Source organism: Peromyscus leucopus, chromosome X (genome assembly GCF_004664715.2).
Source record: "Peromyscus leucopus breed LL Stock chromosome X, UCI_PerLeu_2.1, whole genome shotgun sequence".
NCBI classification, from domain to species: Eukaryota; Metazoa; Chordata; class Mammalia; order Rodentia; family Cricetidae; genus Peromyscus; species Peromyscus leucopus.
This window is the reverse complement of record NC_051083.1, coordinates 91,572,559-91,591,858: the sequence shown is the minus strand read 5'-3', so window position 1 is coordinate 91,591,858 and position 19,300 is coordinate 91,572,559. Positions and strand designations below refer to the sequence as shown.

At 36.3% G+C, this 19,300-nt stretch overlaps 1 protein-coding gene across 1 annotated transcript in view; it reads right to left on the bottom strand.

Annotated features, from left to right (window-relative positions):
• Window positions 1-19,300, bottom strand: part of Il1rapl2 (interleukin 1 receptor accessory protein like 2) — a 1,202,523-nt gene that overhangs the window by 512,975 nt on the left and 670,248 nt on the right. Inside the window, exon 5 of the mRNA XM_028894663.2 lies at window positions 19,059-19,212. Within this exon, the coding sequence (XP_028750496.1) occupies window positions 19,059-19,212 (154 nt within the window). The remainder of the gene's footprint in view (window positions 1-19,058; window positions 19,213-19,300) is intronic.

Here is a 19,300-nt window from a genome sequence, read left to right as displayed (position 1 = left end):
ACTCATAATTCTTATGACAATCTCAAAATTGGATCATCCGTGATCTAGGGGCTTTGATCAAACCATCAAGTCACTCAATCAAATAAGAAACTGAGAGGTATTTGTTTTGTTTCTCTTTTCCCTTCTCACTCTGGCACCATCAGCTTCTTTAAACTTTTAAAAAAAATCACTTGACTCAAAAGACTTCAATGACAACCAGTCATCTCCAAGAAAAAATCCAACCTCCTTAGTATATCATCTAAGATCCTGAAATATCTAGTCCTTATTTCTTCCTCTGTGTCTCCTTCAAGTTAATTTGTCTAAAAAGTGAAATCAGTTTTATAAATTCACAGATACTTCAGCTTTGTGAACATTTATCGATAAGCTGATCTGTTGTTTACTGTATCTTAACTCATCACTGAAATGGTTTTGTCAAAAGTTATCTTTTCTGAAAAAAACTTTACCAGCCTTTCACTACATTTAACCAAGGTAAATTTGATTTTTATGTAATATTTTAAACTTGTTCTACTGTGTCAATGTACACAGTGCTACAATATGAGTAGCATTATGATTAGTAATGAAACTCATTTTTCTACTGGACCATACATTCTCTAGAAACAGAGACAGCATCTTATTTGCATTCGTATTTTATTACCTAGGACCAATACCTAGTACACAACAAACTCAGTAATTAGATAAAGAATGATGAGATACATAGTCTTAAGAGCAAGAATCTGGGAAAATAGTGTAGGATAGGGCCATGGAACATATAAGCCTGGGTAGAAAGAAAATCATGCTCTTTGGAAGTTGCAGAATTGGTGAGGTGAAAAGGTGGGGTGGTGGCTTTCCCTAGTTCCCTGACCTCTCTAAGGCTTTTACCCCCATATTTGGCTCCATGTTTTTTATTTAATAAGACCATTTAGAAATTTGTCTACACCTCCTGGTTGCCCTAGTCCTTACTTACTCTCTTCAATCCCAGTATTTTCAATCCCAGATCCAATGAGATATTTTTAAACATTTCCTCTATACTTGCCAATGGCTTTCTAGTAAGAGTAGAATGCCAGAATCCTTACAACAGTAAAAATACTTTTAGGATCTGTAATTATACCTTCATTATCTTTCTGATCCTATCTCCTAATTTTTCTCACTTCTCATTTGGCCACTCTGGCTTTCTCGATGTTCCTTGTAATCTGAAGTCTTGTTTCTACCCATGGCTTTTGCATTTGTCATCTTTCTATCCAGAAATATCAACCCTCAGATACAAATATTGCTAACTCCCTCACTTCTGTCAAGTTTTTATTAAGTACCACTTTAACAATGAGGCTTTCTAGGTCATTGTGTATATTTTATTTGAAACCTTTGAACACAGCAATTGTTCTGCTAGAAGATGAGATATCATCAAGTAACACTGGAAATTGCCTCTTGACTCTAACATATGTAATAAACTGTAGTAGTAGTAGTTAGCTTTTTTTTTTAACTCTTGGGGGCCCACACCCAGCTCCCAGATAAATATACAGAAATTTATTCTAGAAAGCTTTTCTTAACTTAAATTATTCCATTTCCCTTTCTTTCCTTCTCACTCTGTGGCTGGTTGTGTAGTGGGTGGCTGGCCCTTGATGCCCTCTCTTTTTCACCTTTCTCACTCCTCCCTCTTCTCTCCTTTTGCCTTCTCTCTCCTCCCATTTATTCTCTCTGTCTGGCAGCCCCATCCATCCTTTCGCCTGCCTTGCTGTTGGCCATTCAGAACTTTATTAGACTGATGAGGTGTTTTAGGCAAACAAAGTAACACAGCCTTGCTGTGGATATTGTTCTATATAAATAAAACACTGATGGCCAGTGACCAGGCAGGAAGTAGGTGGGACAAGGAGAGAGGAGAATTCTGGGAAGCGGAAGGCTGAGGGGAGAGACACTGCAGCCACTGCCAGGAGAAGCAGCATGTGAAGATGCCGGTAAGCCACCAGCCATGTGGCAAGGTATAGATTTATAGAAATGGGTTAATTTAAGATAAAAGAACAATTAGCAAGAAGCCTGCCACGGCCATACAGTTTATAAGTGATATAAGCGTCTGAGTGATTATTTTATAAGTGAATTGTGGGACTGCAGGGCTTGGGGAACCTGGTGAGAAGCCCTCCAGCAACAAATGGCACCCAACGGCTCGAATTTCCACCTTAAACCTGAGAATATTTAATAACCAATTCTAAACAGAGCCAAAACCAGGTTCCTGCTTCTTGTCTCATATGGCAGCTAGATGCCGCAAAATGCAGGTTTGAACACTGGCAGGTTCCTGGTGTGTGCGTTTGACCGGCAGTATGGCTGAAATGAGGCGTCTGCCAGCGGCACATTAAGCTGTGTGGTAGATTTAGTCTTTACTAGTATTAAAAAAAAAAAGAGGTTTCTGGGCTACACACTGCTTTGATAAAAGCTTAGACCCACTATTTCTGAGACTTAATGACTCACAGAACTGGCAAAAAACGTACAGCTGCCGTGTTGGGAAGCTGAAATGGGCGGAGCCAGCAGCCACAGCGCCATTTCAGTCTTAAAATACTACAGTTTAAAGCAATAGATTCACAATATGTAGGCTTAAAAGAGACAAAAAAAAGATAAATTAAGATAAATAAGCCACGTAAAGATGGCTACCACACAGAGAATCTGGATTATGTTGTCTTTGATATTTGTAACTGAAGAAAAACATTTGATTACAAAAGCTGTTGAGTTATGCCAAAATGTATAATTTAAAGGTACCTTGACTGCAAAATTTGGATTTAAGGATATGTTGCTTTAGAAAAGAGGTTCTGCTTTTGTTTCCACAGAAAGCCAGAGGCTATGGATTTGTTCCAGATTAAGATACATCAGGTTTCACCAGCCAAGACCCCCTAAAAGGTCTCCGATGACACCATGGCCCAGATGATCCAACATCCAGAGCGGTTTCAAGGCAACTGGTTCGTACAATACAGCCTCAAGGACTACCCCATAGGCCTAAAATTTTCTTTGTATCCCCATAAGATACAGCGCCCCCCTCCAGCAGGAAGTAGTAAGAGATGCTACGCCCAAATTCCCAAATATACCAAGCTGGCTTTAGAGGTGGAATTGGCTCACTTCCCCTCTAAACCCAGACATATTGCTTAAAAAAAAATGGTTAAGAGATTCTTGTGTCCCAAATCAGAAGAGCCCTCTGATGTGGGACAGAGAAAAACCAATATTTTTATTTAAAACAGGTTGATTATAAATGTGATCTCTTTCTAAAAAAGAAAAGGGGATATGATATAAATATATAGGAGGATATAGAGATGATAAGATAAAAGGGTAGATTAATGAATCTACTTTTAAAGAACAACTTGTTTAAAATGTTTTACATTGGTATAGATTTTAGTTTATTGATACAAACTTGAAGTTAATTTTGTTATACTGTATATATGTATTTCTATTCTTGTTTGAGGTATTATGTTTATGTAACTCATTTAAAATTGTAATGGATAATTAAAAAATAGATTAATAATCAGTCATCTATGATAATCATATTTGTAGCCATGTTAGTTAAGTCTTCTAGGTATACAAAGATATATTTCAGATAGGTAATCTTCAAACACTTCATAGACCTAGAGAATATGGCATTTAAATAACTTAAAATTCTGTTGATGTGAGACACAATTGCTCCTGGCTGCACCAATTGATCCCGAGAAAATGTTGGGCTTCTAAGACATTTCCATTTGGAAGTTTGTCTTTTTGGCACAAAATGGCCTACTGGGCAAAGAACTGCCCTTGCCTTGATGGCTGACAGTACAAATGCAATGCTGTCCTTTCTGGACAAGCGGGACACAAGGAAAGCGACCACTGTACTCTGCCAAGACAGGGTAAGATGGTCTCTCAGAATTCCTGCTTCGGAAAATGGTCTGTCAGATATTCTAGGCCTGTAGCCAATTTGAATGCACCAACAATGCTGAGAAACATTAGGTGACTGTCCAGGCTGCTAGCTGTCTTGGTCTACTTTTGCAAGATTCCCAAAAGTTGCTTGCATCCATCTACCATTTCTCAGGTACCATTATGTTCCTTCTCAGGTCTTTGATGTGGTTGAAAACTAGATAGTTGTAATTTCCTCAGTTATGATAAAAGATAAGTTAGATATAAAACCTTAAACTCACAAATATAAGATAGATAGGACATCTTCTTTAATATTGTAACTATAATTCTTGCTCGGTAATTGTTTTGTTATATATAATTTTACCATGTTAAAGTTAAAACCTTCCTTTTTTAAAAAAAAAAGAAAAAAGGGGAAGTGCTGTGGATATTGTTCTATATAAATAAAACACTGATGGCCAGTGACCAGGCAGGAAGTAGGTGGGACAAGGAGAGATGAGAATTCTGGGAAGCGGAAGGCTGAGGGGAGAGACACTGCAGCCACCACCAGGAGAAGCAGCATGTGAAGATGCCAGTAAGCCACCAGCCATGTGGCAAGGTATAGATTTATAGAAATGGGTTAATTTAAGATAAAAGAACAATTAGCAAGAAGCCTGCCACGGCCATACAGTTTATAAGTGATATAAGCGTCTGAGTGATTATTTTATAAGTGAATTGTGGGACTACGGGGCTTGGGGAACCTGGAGAGAAGCCCTCCAGCAACACAGCCTTCCAGAGTTAAACAAGTACAACATTAAAGAATGCAACACATCTTTGCATCATTAAATATTCCACCGCATAAATGAAATTCACACATCTTAAACTAATAATTCACAACAATAGACAGCCACGTTGCTCATTATACTAAGCAGGAGATGAAAAGGAAAAACAAACAAACAATGTGTTTTACTTTTATATGCATAACATCTAGCAGACAGTTTTTTACAAATGCATGGATTATTAAAACCTAACTCCAAATAGCTCCTCTCTCTCTTCAATGGTCCCTCTGGTCTCCAACTCAGACCATCTTCTAGGGTATTTTCCTACTTTTGGATTCTCTCAGTACCATGAGCATATGTCTATCTAAATAGTTTCCTATTATATTGAGATTGACTGTTAATAGTCTATATTTTCTTTCTCAGCTTACTATGAGCTTTCTGTTGATATAAAACATAATTTATTCTTTGCTGACTCTCCAACATCTGGCATCATACTTAGGACATAATAGCACATAAAATTATCTGTTGGTGAATGAATCTTGTCATACCTAGTCCTCTCTCTTAAAATAACTATAACATATACACTGGAACAAGAAAAAAACCTAAGCATCACTTAGGAGAATAAAAGGCCAGTGAGAAGGCTCAGTAGGTAGAGATATTCTTGCTAGACCTGAGGACCTGAGATAACCAGATCCTACAAGTTGTCAGGACAGAATCAACCCCTTAGCATTGTCTTCCAACTTCCATATATGCATCTTATTTGTGTATGTGTGTATATGCTTCTGAAAATTAAATCAAGACAACACATATTTATATTTAATACATCACAAAATACTAGTGATGTACTTTTCCCCATCAACCCTCAAATCCACTTACTTCCCTCCATAGCTATGATTCCCAAAATACTCAAAATTACTATTACTCCTAGCATAGGCTAGAAAAAGTACATCTATTTAGGCATTTTTCAAAATCATTCTCCATATTAAAATCATCTACACCCTTCCTAAAAGCCATTTAATGGCTTCTCATTGCTCATAGCACAGCAATGTTCCATCTGTTGCCTGAACACCACTACAACATTAGCTTGTACTTGTCCCTTACTCACTCACTTTACTTCAGCCAGTTCCACTTGCCTTTATCTTAGAGGCCAATATTTACCACAGTATGTCCACTGGGCATACTTGCATTTGATGATCCCTTTGTACCCAAAGCTCCTTCTTCGCTTATGTTTTCTACCTGATACTCACTTATCCTTTGTGTCTTTCCACATTTAACTTCCTTGTTGACGTTTCCCTTGATCTCCATGATTAAGTTGAACAATTCAATATATGTAATATTAGTCCATGCACTTCCTTCATTCATAGCATTTTCATAATTAAATATTCATGTATATTTGCATGATTCTTTTCTCCATTAGATTTTAAACTCTTATGGAGAAAAGAGTGTGTGATTTTGTTTATCAACATATTCCCTGGGCTTGGAACAATTCATCATACAGAAGGTGTTGAAGTATTTCTTTAACAAAAGAATGAGTATATGTATACAAAACCAATAACACTTACGTAATACACATTTTTATCATCAGGGACCCCATTTAATTCACTTAACAATTAATTACTTAGCTCTTACTCAGTGTCAAGCTCAGTGCTTAAGTGGTCATAATATAAAGATAGAACTTCTGCCCTGGTGGAACTTAAAGGATAATTTAATGAAAGGATAGTTTTTACCAACACTTTCATTCAGAAAAACATATTTTTCTATACTCAAATAAGGTACGATTTTTGTTTAGTAGGTTGTTTGAGATTTCTGAATTTAGTATGCTTTTTGTCAATTTGTCTTACTCTGTTTCAAGTTTTTTTTCCCTGCTTTTGAGCTGATTTCATTTACTATTATTTTGGGGGGCATTGTCTCTCCTGCCCAGCAAATTAATAATGGTAACAGTATCAGTAGGGTTCACACTAATGGAAGGGCCACTATAAGAACAGTAAATAAAAACAATAAAGGCAATGTCAATAATAGAAATAGCTTTTATTTTACCTTATCATCTCAAAAATCTCCCAAAAAGTCTATAAGATAAACACATCCAAATAGGTGTAAAAGTAAATTAAATAGGTGTAAATTAAATGGATTCAGAAATTCCACCCTTGGTTACTCAGCAAGTAAACACTAAGAAAAGTTTGAAATCAAATCATTATTTTTTTAATTACTGTGCTCCTTGCATTTTCTCATACTTGTGGTTTCTCAGTTCTGCTTCAGTTTGTCATCCTACTAATGGTCTTTATTCTTTCCCTACTAATCAACTTTAATGTTCATGAAAGAGTTTGTGACATGATCTTGTAGTCCTTATAAATGCAAAGGAGAACTGCAGCTTTTGAGGAAGAAAACATTTTGGATTAGAAAATTGATTTATGAACTAATCAAAAGAGGATAAATAGGGAGCCTGCTAAGGTTAGTTAGAAAATTGTCCTCCTTTGATATAAATTCTGAGATGTATTGAAGAACATAAGCTAATAAGTTCTAGAAAATATCAAAAACCTCATATACCTCCACAGTTTTGCCTGAATGACTTTTATAAATTAGATCAGCAGAACTCTCTGAAGGCTTTACATTAATTTGACTTAAACATTTCAATTATAATGAAGACATTGATTAAGTTTGGCATATAAAAAGCCTCTAAGGCAATACTCTGGACGAGGCTAGAAAGACGTCATGAAGTGGTAGGAAATGGGAGAAAGTGGCACTGCATTGGAAAGAGTCACATATTACCTGCTGCCAAGCGGCATCTGCACTTGTTATCTCATTTATGGAATGAGTAGCTCAGACCATCACATACTCATCTAGGTATTTATGAGTTATTTTCCACTCTTGAAACTACTTCTTAGCTTTCACGTGTTACAGATCAAATAAAAAGTCTGGAACTGAGGAGTGGGCTCAGTGGACATAGTGTTTGCCCTGCAAGTGTCCTGAGTCGAAATCCTAAGAACTAATGTAAAGTCAAGCTTGTAATTGCAGTGCTCCTAATATGAGCTGTGAGGCAGAGACAAGGGACCCCAAGCCAGATAGCCCGACATATGCAGTACAACAGCAAACAACACAGAGACGCTGCTTCAAAATGAGGTGGAAGGTGAGAACTAACACCCAAGGTAAGGACTAATGACCTCTACATATGTGCCATGGCACAAGTGTACCAGCACACACACACACACACAGGTAAAAGTACATCACACATGCACACACACACACACAAAAAAAAAATTTAAATGTATGTGGCTACAATTCCAAGCAAGCATAAATTAACTAGTTTTAAAAAAGAAACTTTAAATAATAAGGCAGAACAAACTTATACTTTCTTCTGCAGAGTGTACAAAAATGGTACTATCTCTCAAACATCTTTCTTAGTCCTTCCCACAAGTCAGACTTAATGGGCCGCTTATTGTGGTTAGGTATACCTGCATATTCTCAATGTAGTATCAAGTATCATAGAGCCTTGATAGAGTAGAGATCCTGAGGAAATTTTCCTTGTAGTGAGTTAAAGAAAATTTAAGAAGGAAATGTGTGCAAATAAAAAATGACAAAGGAAGGCAAGCCTTCTAGATTCAAACAGACATAAGTAGCATGGCCTATTCACAGTTGTAATAGCTCTGAGTTAGGAAGCAGGTCACTGAAGTCCAAAAGCTGGATTTGTTTTACTAGTGAAGCAACATCATAATACTTTATGGTATGTGTTTCCTAATAGGTTAATGGCCAGAGTTGTTCTTCCTTATGTTTAAGGTACTTCCATTATTATGTTTACCTCTAACAATACCTCTCAATATCTTCTAACATAGCCACCTGGCCTCACTTAGTCATTAAAGTGAGACTATGAGAATCACAATCTTAGGAATTAGAAATCAGTCTTCAAATTCCATTTCAGTCCCTCCTTAGCTGTGTGTCCTAGAAAAGTACCTAATCTTACTGACTCTTGATGTTTTCTCTAAAAAATAATTATTATAGCCTACTTTACCAACTTTTGTGAATCTGTCAATGAATGAAATGAAAAATATAACAGTAGACATTTCTTATGAACCAGTTATGCACCAGGATTTATGATTCTTTCATTATATAGCATTTAGGGAGACGCCCACCTCTTGGTAGGAAATACAAAGGGTTTGATAGTAGCAGCTACTAGTTCAAGCAAGTGGTCAGCAAAGATTGAACATCCCAGTAGCAATAAAAGAGTGATGGGAACCATAAAACAGTCCTGTCCAGTAGGCTTTTATTCACAAACTAGCATATGCAGCAGCATATTTTCACATCTTGATTTTTTTTTATTACAATGTAAAAGACCTATAAGGTGATAGAATTCCAAGGGAAGCACTGAATCAATTGTCTTCAATGTGGAGCTAAAAATAAGTAACATTTACTTGCTGTGTGGCATTAGGTAAGTTGTAGAACCTCTCCAATATGAGTTTTCTTTACCTATAAGATGGAGGCTGTACTGTTCAGGGGATGGCAAAGACTAGAAATGATGTCTTTATGGTAACTAATAGGTCCCCAGCTTTAGCATGAACTAAGCTATATTTCTCTAGCTCTAAAGATTCAAATGTCAGCTAAATACAGAAAGTTACCCCACATATCAGCAAAATGCAGGTACAAACATCATGCTTGATATTTAGCAATTTGATGAGCTTTGGAAAAATCATGACGAATGGCTTTCTCGCACTGTCATGATTCAAGCAAAGATCTGTAACATAGGGCCCAGGAGCTGCAGTTTGCATTGATCTCCTATAGCAATCATCAGTTGTCCCATACAATTTAATACTTCATTGTATCCTGCCCTATACACCATGCAGACAACTGCAAAATTTATATCTCCAGTCCACATTTTCCCCTGAATGCCAGACTCATATATCTAACTGTCTGTTCAACGCTCTCTAGAAAATAACTAGTAGGTATCTCAAACAAAATATGGCTAATACAGAATTCTTGAAATTCTCCACAAAATCTGGCTTCTCCCAGTCTTCTTCATTTCAGCAAAACCTACTATTGTTCATCCTATTACTATTTTTTTTAAAAAAGGAAACATGAATCATCATGAGAAAGTGTAGTCATTTCTAAATCTGTAAAATCTTTTCAATTTGTAATTTTTGTGTATCTATTCATATGCCTTTAGTTCAAACCTCTATCAACATATGCCATTACTCTGAAATATTTCTCTTGCTCTTCACCTAGATGGCCTTTTCACAAAATTCAAAATTCACGTTTTATAATATTGTACTTCAAGTAAATAGTTCCCCAAACACAGTCCACTATTCTCCTTTTTTTAGTGGGTTCCTGGGAATGGAAATTCAAGTCCTGGGCATGTGAGGCAAGCACTATATCATTGATCTATATAAGCCTAGGAGTATATTTTAGATTCCCAGAACCCATGTTAAAAAAAAAAAAAGCTTGGCAGCTGGGGCAGTCACCTTTAATCCCAACACTCTGGAGGTAGGAACAAATGAACTCCAGGGCCAAATGGCTGTCTAGACTCACTGAGAGGGGAGATCGTCAGGTTCGTGGATAAACACTGCCTTGAGAAATAAAGCAGACAGTGATTAAGAAAGACAGTTGTGAGGTTCCACATGAGTACACACACATACACACGTAAACAAGTATACAAACATGCATGCAAACTACAGACACGTATACACAAAGAATATTAAATGCAGTACTTTAATAATCACAACATTAAACAATAAATATTTATTCATTTGCTCTAAAATGTCCTTTTCCCTTTGTTCTTTATGTAATTAGTAGTCAGGAGCTAAGTTCAATAGAATCATAAAAATAATTTTATTAATATAATATACAAATAAAAATATCAACAAATGATTGACTTTAGTAGAAATGGATCTATGTAGTTAAAATATGATTTTAAATGTCTTTTTGGGAATAGGGTTTCATACATCCCAAGCTAGCCTCAAACTTGCTATGTAGGTAAAGGTGGGCCCAAGTGCTGGGATTATAGGCCTGTGTCACTATGCCTGGTTTATACAGTACAGGAAATTAAACTCAGAACACTGGGCAGGCTAGGCAAATATTCTATTAACTGAACTACATTCTTATCCCAGTAAAACATCTTTTTTATCACAAAAAGTAAAACAAATATTTATTTCTCATAAAGCTATTATAGCAGGGTTAATGCTGAGTAAATGGCATCTTAACCACTGCAAATGGGCAAATCACTCAGGGAGCTAATCCAAACACAAGTGAATATTATTATTACTGCTGTTCTGTCTGTTACCATAACAGAGGTAGAGCTATCGCATAGTATAGATAAGCTCTGGTGTAAAAGATCAAAACAAACTAAATGACTACTATATTCCAGACACACAAGTAGAAGCCTAAACTAGGTAAGAAGATCAAAGTGGTGGGGCCCAGAAAGGAATCAGCTTTCTTTCCCTACCAGTCTCTGTCCACACAGCTCATCACTACTGCATCTGGCAGTTGCCAGCTGCTCCTCCAGATCCCCACTGGAACATGGTGCCAAATCAAAGAGAACTTCAGCTGTAAAGTACTCTTGGTACAAAGAAATGATTTATAGATTCAAACTGATGGATTATCTTGTTATTTGACAGCCAAAAGAGGATATTTAACTGCCTTTATAAACCACTAGGGATGGATCATAATGACATAAGGAACTGCTAGATAGGAAAGGGCCTGTCTCCTCAGCATGCTTGTCCTCGGGACTAATTTCCACCTCAGTTTTCTTTCAGCAGCCTTTGCTCTTGGATCACACATCATTAAAACGTCCTTGCCGGCTGCAAAAACTCATTTCTATGGACAACAGTATTTTCTCTGACCATATTAACTGACAAATTATTTCACATGATTGTGTCTCCATGGATGAAATAGTTTGGTTCTAAAACTTACTTATGTAGCAGTTTGCTTGAGTTTTGCATAGCCCCTAGTTAACTTCTTTGTTTTCAAAATGTATCTCCTGTAACTGAAGCACTGTAATAATAATATCCATTTGAATTAGACTATTTGTTGGACCCCTTTCCTATGGTAAAATTGTAACAAAGTCACCTTTTCAAGCTTTCCAGGAATGATAATAGTAATTTTAAGAATGTCTCTGTAAGTTACCTGTTAATTCCCAAACGCAATTGTCTGCATTTCTCATATTATTTTATCCATATTAACATGACAAAAAATATTAGCATTTTCTTTTTATTTTATTTATTTATTTTTATTTTACAATACTATTCAGTTCTATATAATAGCCACAGATTCCCTTGTTCTCTCCCTTCCTGCCCCCCTCCCCTTCCCCCCAGCCCACCCTCCATTCCCACCTCCTCCAGATCAAGGTCTCCCCCGAGGACTGGGATCGACCTGATAGACTCAGTAGCATTTTCAATAAAAGATAAAACCCCGAGTTTCAACAAAGTAAACTGATTCTTTCAAACTGGCACAACTACTATTAGATTCACTGTTTGGATCATAGTTTCCCGGTTCTGAAACAGGGATCATGGAGCAAATCAGGGTTAATATATATTTATATTATTTTATTTATGTTATATTATTATATTTAATATATATATAAAAAACATATCATATATATCTTATATCACATTGCACACACATGCACACACACACACACACACACACACGTGTATATTTATATATCCATCCACTGGTCTTTAATCACAGGCAAATCCTCATTTCCTCTAGATATTATGCTTGGCATATGGATTTCTCTTTCTCCTTGTAAGAGCACCCATTCTAGTCAAATCAGATCACATTATCATAAGTTCTAGGTAGTTCTAAGCATCGAGTAGTAGAAGGGGTCAGGCTGTGTGAAAACCACAACTATTTGAATTTTTAGTGCAAAGTCATCATTAAGTTGCTATGGAACACTGAGAAAATGTATTTTCCAAATTTCAATTGCTATGCCTGTAAATTAAAAGCAACATAGCATACCTTATAGGTTCTTTTTTATGATGAGCTCATGTACACAAAAGCACATAGCAAAAAAAAAGCACATAGCATTCCGCATATATCCATAATTATATGTTGTATCTATGTGTTATGGTGACTCTCTAGAGAGCAGTGAATTTTATAAGATTTTAAAGTAATTGCAAAGACAAATCTAAACAAAGGGGAACTCTAAGATAATTATAAATTATCAACAGACAGAGTCATGAAAATCTGCTTTAAGGAGAAAGAAACAGGTGACTATAGACAAGTCTGTGGAGGCCTCACAAATTACAAAAGTACAAAATGTCCATCAGCAAAGAGAGCATGGAGCAGGAAGAAAAGGAGGGAGGCAAACAGTTAGTGACATTTACTTAACACAGTTACATTCAGGAGCTCTCTATGTGGCTTACAAGAGAGCTTAAAGAGCAACATTCTAAACAGATATGGAATGGAATCCTAGCTCTACTGCTTACAAGGTATATTATCACAGACAAGCAGCTTACTCTCTCTTAACTCATTTCCATTGTTAAACTAGAGAAAAATTTCACCAATGCTAAAAGGTTGTTGTGAGCTCTGAATACATGTGATGTATAATGTCTGACCCCATTAATGGGAGGTCTCTGAGTAACTCCTCCATTCTATTAGATCTAGTTCATGGCCAGTCTCCTTACATATAAACTCCCTGCTTTCTGCTTTACAGAGGGTCGCTTTATAGACTGTTTTCTGCTTGCGCAAACTAATGCTTTCAAGTTAGGCAAAACAAGGTAGATGAAACATTTACAAATAAACCCAACGGACCTAAGAAAATCTATTTCCATGGATATCATGGTCTACACACCTACGAATGAAAATGCAAACCTTCTCTTTGAAACCTTACTCTACCCCTTACTTGATGTCAGAGAAGCCAGCCAAGAGAATCATTGAAAATCTTTGGTGCTAGAAGACTTCCAATAGAGCTGAGCTGTCAAGGATTAGGCACATTTGCCAGATCCTGCTGTCGTGTTCTCTAACACGTTCACTCCACCTCTAAGCTGTGATCCTGCATAGCTGCTTGTGAAATCAGCCCACGGGAATGAATATGCTCATAGCCTCTTGTTTTAGAGAGAAGCAAACCTGCCTTTCTGCTGATGGGATAGTTAACAGTGTTCATTTATCTCACTGCAGGGCATAGAAACATGACAGAAACTGGTGATCTCTTTGACCCTGGTTGTCACCATCAGGATTAATAGATAGTCTCATGTCATAGGTTAGAACAGAGTGAAGGAAATATGGAGAGAATAGAGAGATACAATAAGAGTGATGAGAAGAAAAGGGAAAAAAAATCACTCTTTATCCTGACACCCAAAGCCCCCCTTTCCATAATTCTAAGCAGGCTATTTTTCCCCAGTCCCTCAAGGTCAGCAATAGGGTTTACCTCATTTCTAGGGGGAACAAGTGGCCACCTGCAGGCAAGGGATAGTGACACTCTGAAAAATGCTCCCACAGGCCTGAAGAACTGCCAGAATTTCCCACCATTAGTCATGCCTGTGAGTTACAGTATTGAAATATCTATTCACCTGCAAATATGCTGTTTGAGAAGGAAGACATTTCTGGTTCACAAAAGGCTAAAGTCACTGAGGTACTAGAGTAATGGCAGCACAAAGCCAGGATCTGAGGAGATGGGCTAGAAATGAGACAGAACACCAGAGCGCTTTTAAAAGAGCATAAGGCAGTGCAACACCATCCAGGGTGTACTGTGGGCAACAAAAGGCTAGCATTACTCAGAAAGGAGAGGGAGGTTTAAGGGGAAAGGCAGTGGAGCTGGCACAAGCCAGTTTGGCTCCTAAGATTTCTGGCCCTGCGACTGTGCAAAAGAACAGTCAGTCATGTGCAAGTTCCTTTAATGCAGCCAGGAACTATTGACTGCTAAGGCCCTCCCCAATTAAGTCATGGAAAAGGTACAAATGAGATCCATTTTGTGTCATAATCAGGACACACACAGTCAGATCATGTCAACTGGCTGCTCAGAGAGAACGTGAAGGAGAGAGAACAAATGGCGATGATTTGTTTCTCATCACACTGCTTTGGGGTACATCTAAGGTAGATATTTTATCCCTGCAGCTTTCCATTCATCTGTATCACTTGAGACCAACATGCATCTTCATCTAAAATACTCTTCTCTATAAGGTGATCAATTTGTCAGTATTTTTCTCTCCAGTTGGATCGACCAGTCTATTGGATGCCATGACTGGGGTAGTTACTGAGCACTATTCTCGGCTTGCCTATTGAATTCTCTCCAACACCCTCTAGGATTTAAAACCTTCTCCCCATTCACTACTAGAGATGGAAATAAATTCTGAACAAGGCAGATAGTGGCTTGTTTAAAATACTGAGCACACCAGATATGGTACAACACTCCTTTGATCTTAGCACTCTGGAGGAAGAGATAGGGGGATCTCTGTAAGATTAAAGTCAGCATAATCTACATAGCATGTTCCATGCCAGCTAGGGCTACATAAGTGAGACCGTTTCTAAAACAAAATAAAAAAACCAAGTCCTACTGGACAAAATTGCTTAAGGCAAGAACACAAGTGAACAATTACTAAATGAAATTTAACCCATAGTCATGGTTTATGTGCTCCATGGAGTGCATTGCAATTCAGGAATTTCACATAAAAATAAAGACTAACATCATTTCTTTAAAAAAAAAAAAAAAAAAAAAAAAACTTCACAGAACCTGGCAATAGTGAACCCTGCTCTCATTTGACAGCAGTGAGCAATGACAGGATGCTACAATTTACTACTCCCTATTGCCTGGGACACGACCTATGTCACTCATATATATGAATTGTATGAATCCTAGAAGCATTTGAGAATTGATTGGGGGGTTAATTCTTGCTTGGATCCAGTCATCCAACAACTTTTCCTTGTATTTATTATTTGCATATTCAGCAGAGAACCAGTTAGTAGGGTTTGTTTCCTAAATGGCTAATGCTCATTTCTAAAAGGCTGCAACAAAAGAATTTGTTTATGAATGATTCACCAGCTGAAGAAGTGAATTCATGTTGGATTTCTCCTTTTGTTCATTTTTTAGAACATTCAGTAATTTATGTCTCTCTTAAACCTTCTTAAGGCAGACCTTTTCTCACCCCAGGGATGCCATTCCATTATCTTGTTCTCTCATTCCTTCCCTACTTTTTCCATTATCACCTGATCTGCATTTTCACCCTCAAAGAACCAAATCTCCTGTCTCATCTAGTCCTCTGCACAAATTCAGTGTGAGAATAAAGGGGAAATGCTACAAAATAGCAAACAGCCACCTAAAATATGCTGTGGGAAATAAAACTATTAGCTGTAGGCATATTGAGCAAATGACCTAAACTTGCAATTGTGTATATTTTCTGTTCTGTCTTATTACTTATTCATATGCACCTTCAAAGGAAATAAAAAGAAATTTATAATAATGTTCTATAACTATGCTGTTATTTATATAATAATGTGTTGCAGGGAGATGCATTTAAGACAAATCCCATTTTGATACAATAGAAAGCTATTTGAAGAAATATTATTGAAAATGTTTCATATAGGAAATCATTTCATTATCAAAGGTTAACTTTCTAACTTATCATTTTTTAATATTGGGACCTTTTTTAAACTTGATCTACTTAAATTAACCAGCACTTAACATTTGTTTTATTGAAGACATGTTTCTTAGATTCATGAATTTAAAAACAACAGTTGGAAAACAGCCTTTTAAAAATGATAATTTTATAAAACATGTATACTTGCAACACACCATCTTACCTTAGTCTACATGATTTTATAATTAACAAATACTATTATTTCCATATTAAAATTGCTTTCCCATGTCTTTGTGCTACTAGATTCTAAACAAGTTTGAGTAGCATTTAATGTGATGCCAGCCTTGGATTTTGAATGATGAGAACAAAACCATTGTAATTACTCTCATAACACTGAATGTACAAAGTATATAATACTACAAAAAAGAATCAGCTTCTATGTAGTAACTTGAGTTTCTCTATCTAGAAGCCATTTTGTTTCTACATTAAAAATAACATTTAAACTCTTTAAGTAAATATGAATGTGTTTATCTTTTCATATGACTGATTATTACTTACTGACCTGGAAATAATAGTGAAAGAAATTCTCAATGATTTTTCTGGCTCTCAGCTCATTTTTTGATCTGTTGCACATAGTATTTTTAAGTGAATAAATAACTGCTTTCATTGATTGGGGTTGCTTTGTCGACACATTCCCTTGCCATGTTTCCCTTGGTAACCAACCACCTGAGTTGTCATGATCACTTTTAGGAGTTGAAAGGAAGTTGCGGGGCAGTGGTGGCACACGCCTTTAATCCCAGCACTGGGGAGGCAGAGCCAGGCAGATCTCTGTGAGTTTGAGGCCAGCCTGGGCTACCAAGTGAGCTCCAGGAAAGGCGCAAAGCTACACAGAGAAACCCTGTCTCAAAAAAAACCAAAAAAAAAAAAAAAAAAAAAAAGAAAGGAAGTGATTTGGGACCTGTGAGAATATATTTGTACTATGTATGTGAACTGTAACATTCTCCCAAGGAAATCAAACCTACTTTGACCTTTATTTTAACGGCCATTGTCTCTTCCTGTGTGTTTCAAAGCATCCTTGCTCCTTGAAAAGTGTGAAACAGAATTGCCTCAACAAAAAAGGCAAATTGTGCTACTGATGTACTAAATTAAAATCTGTGGATGAGTCTAGAAATCTGGATTTAAAGATTCTCATATTTACTTTCCTGGGTCCTTCCACATGACTCTGATACATATTAACTTTTGAAAACCTCTGCATGGTAACTAATGAAATACTAGACCCATAGTTTAGTTATTCAAAACTTTGGCACATGCAAATTAAAGTGATATAAATGTACAAAATAAGCAACACTAGCTGTGCTTTTCCAGGATCTGGAATGAAAGTAAAGACACAAATTGTTCTCAGCAAAATCCATTAGATGAGACTGTAAAGGAGACTTGGTGCTTGGTTTATTATAATTAAGCTTAGAACCAAGCCAAATACTATAATGTCATAAAGTTTAATAAATGATTACCAAAGAAAAGAGTTAGTATGACTCTGATAAGAATCTGTGGTTATGGTCAAAGTGACCATGCCTTGTGTATGGTCAGGTCACTTATTAATGATATGTCTGCAACTGAATTTTCTGCCATGAATGTGTCATGGAAGCTTAATTCACATTGAAGAATTCAGAAACTAATCAAAAACAGATCTTTGCTACTTAGGATTACTCTAACATGGTAGTTACTTTGAAAACTCACACAGAGAAAGAACATACAATCCTAATCCAAGGAATTATTTAAGCTTTCACAGAAGGTGCTCTGCAAATTGAACCTAGGAAATAAAACGGTCACTAATTAAGACAGAATGTGAACTAGTGAATTGAATCTTAGGGATCAAAAATTTACCTGAACATATGAGTTATATGTCTGAATTCAGAAACTATCAAGTCATCTGATTTTAATACTATCCCTAAAAGATCAGGCAGAGAAAAACAAAAGTAGTTGATGAAAAATAACATTAGCCAGTGTATGTCATAATTAGTCAACTGGATGATACCAACATTTGATAATTAAATAGGTAATGTTTAAGCACACTACGTTTAAGTCAATTAATGCAAATTCTGAATGCCAAGTCCTCAATGGTACAAAATTCAAAACTTATTGAGTGGCAAGTTGATGACATGATATCAGTCCACACCTGATATCATGTAATGGATCATAAGAAAATGCTGTCTAAAATTACCTACAGGTTATCTATATTCGTATTTATATAACATAGATATATTTATTTAAAATAAGTAATTATATATATAACATAAATATATTTTACATTTCTACTCAAGTTTCATCTCCAAGCTGCTTCATTATGCATGTGTAATTATCCAAAAATTTAAAAAAAAAATCAACTATGAGTCACTTCTGGTCCCAAGAATTTTAGGTAAGGAACATCCAACAGGTAAATTAACCAAGATTTGCAGACATTTAGTAATTAATTTTCAGCAACATAGGAAGTTTTTCTATCAGGTAAGAATATTCTGAGTTTGTGTCTTATACTCCTATAGACTCCTACTTATTTGTTCTTATTTTTACTTGGAGTTCCTCTATCTAAGAATTCCAATTTATAATAATTGTGTGTAAATGCAATTCAACAGATTTCATTCCAAAATCCCAATGGAACCCCATGGGGATTCCACACATGAGTTAAGGCAGCATCTGAGAATGGTTCCAGCATATCACTTCAGAGTTCTACACTATCAGTGGCAGGCTGAAGAATTAAAAGTGATTCATAACAGGAGAGAACACACAGGCAGCCAAAGAGCTCTTGACTTCTAATCACATATGTTCCACATATATCTTTAGTTCAGTGCAACTTATTAATAGTGATATTTCCAACAGCTTGATTTGCTGCCAATTCTAAATTCATGGGAAGTTATCTCTTTGAACAAAACTTAAATTGCATTTGTCACACTTTGGTAGAACCAACTCCTACCTGTAACTTTCAGTTCTGTTGTTCGTCTTACAAGTTTTCCTTCATATTTAAGTTCACATGTGTAATTTCCACCATCTTCTTCTTGAACTTCCTGAATGAGAAGAGCATTTCCTTTTTGTATTATGATGCTTCTCCACATTTTTGGCTTGCATTCCTGCAGGGAAAATATTTGTAAGTTAGTGAAAAATGAATATTCGCACTGCTAAATCTTAGAATTGGCAAGGTAAAATTGCATTGTTGTA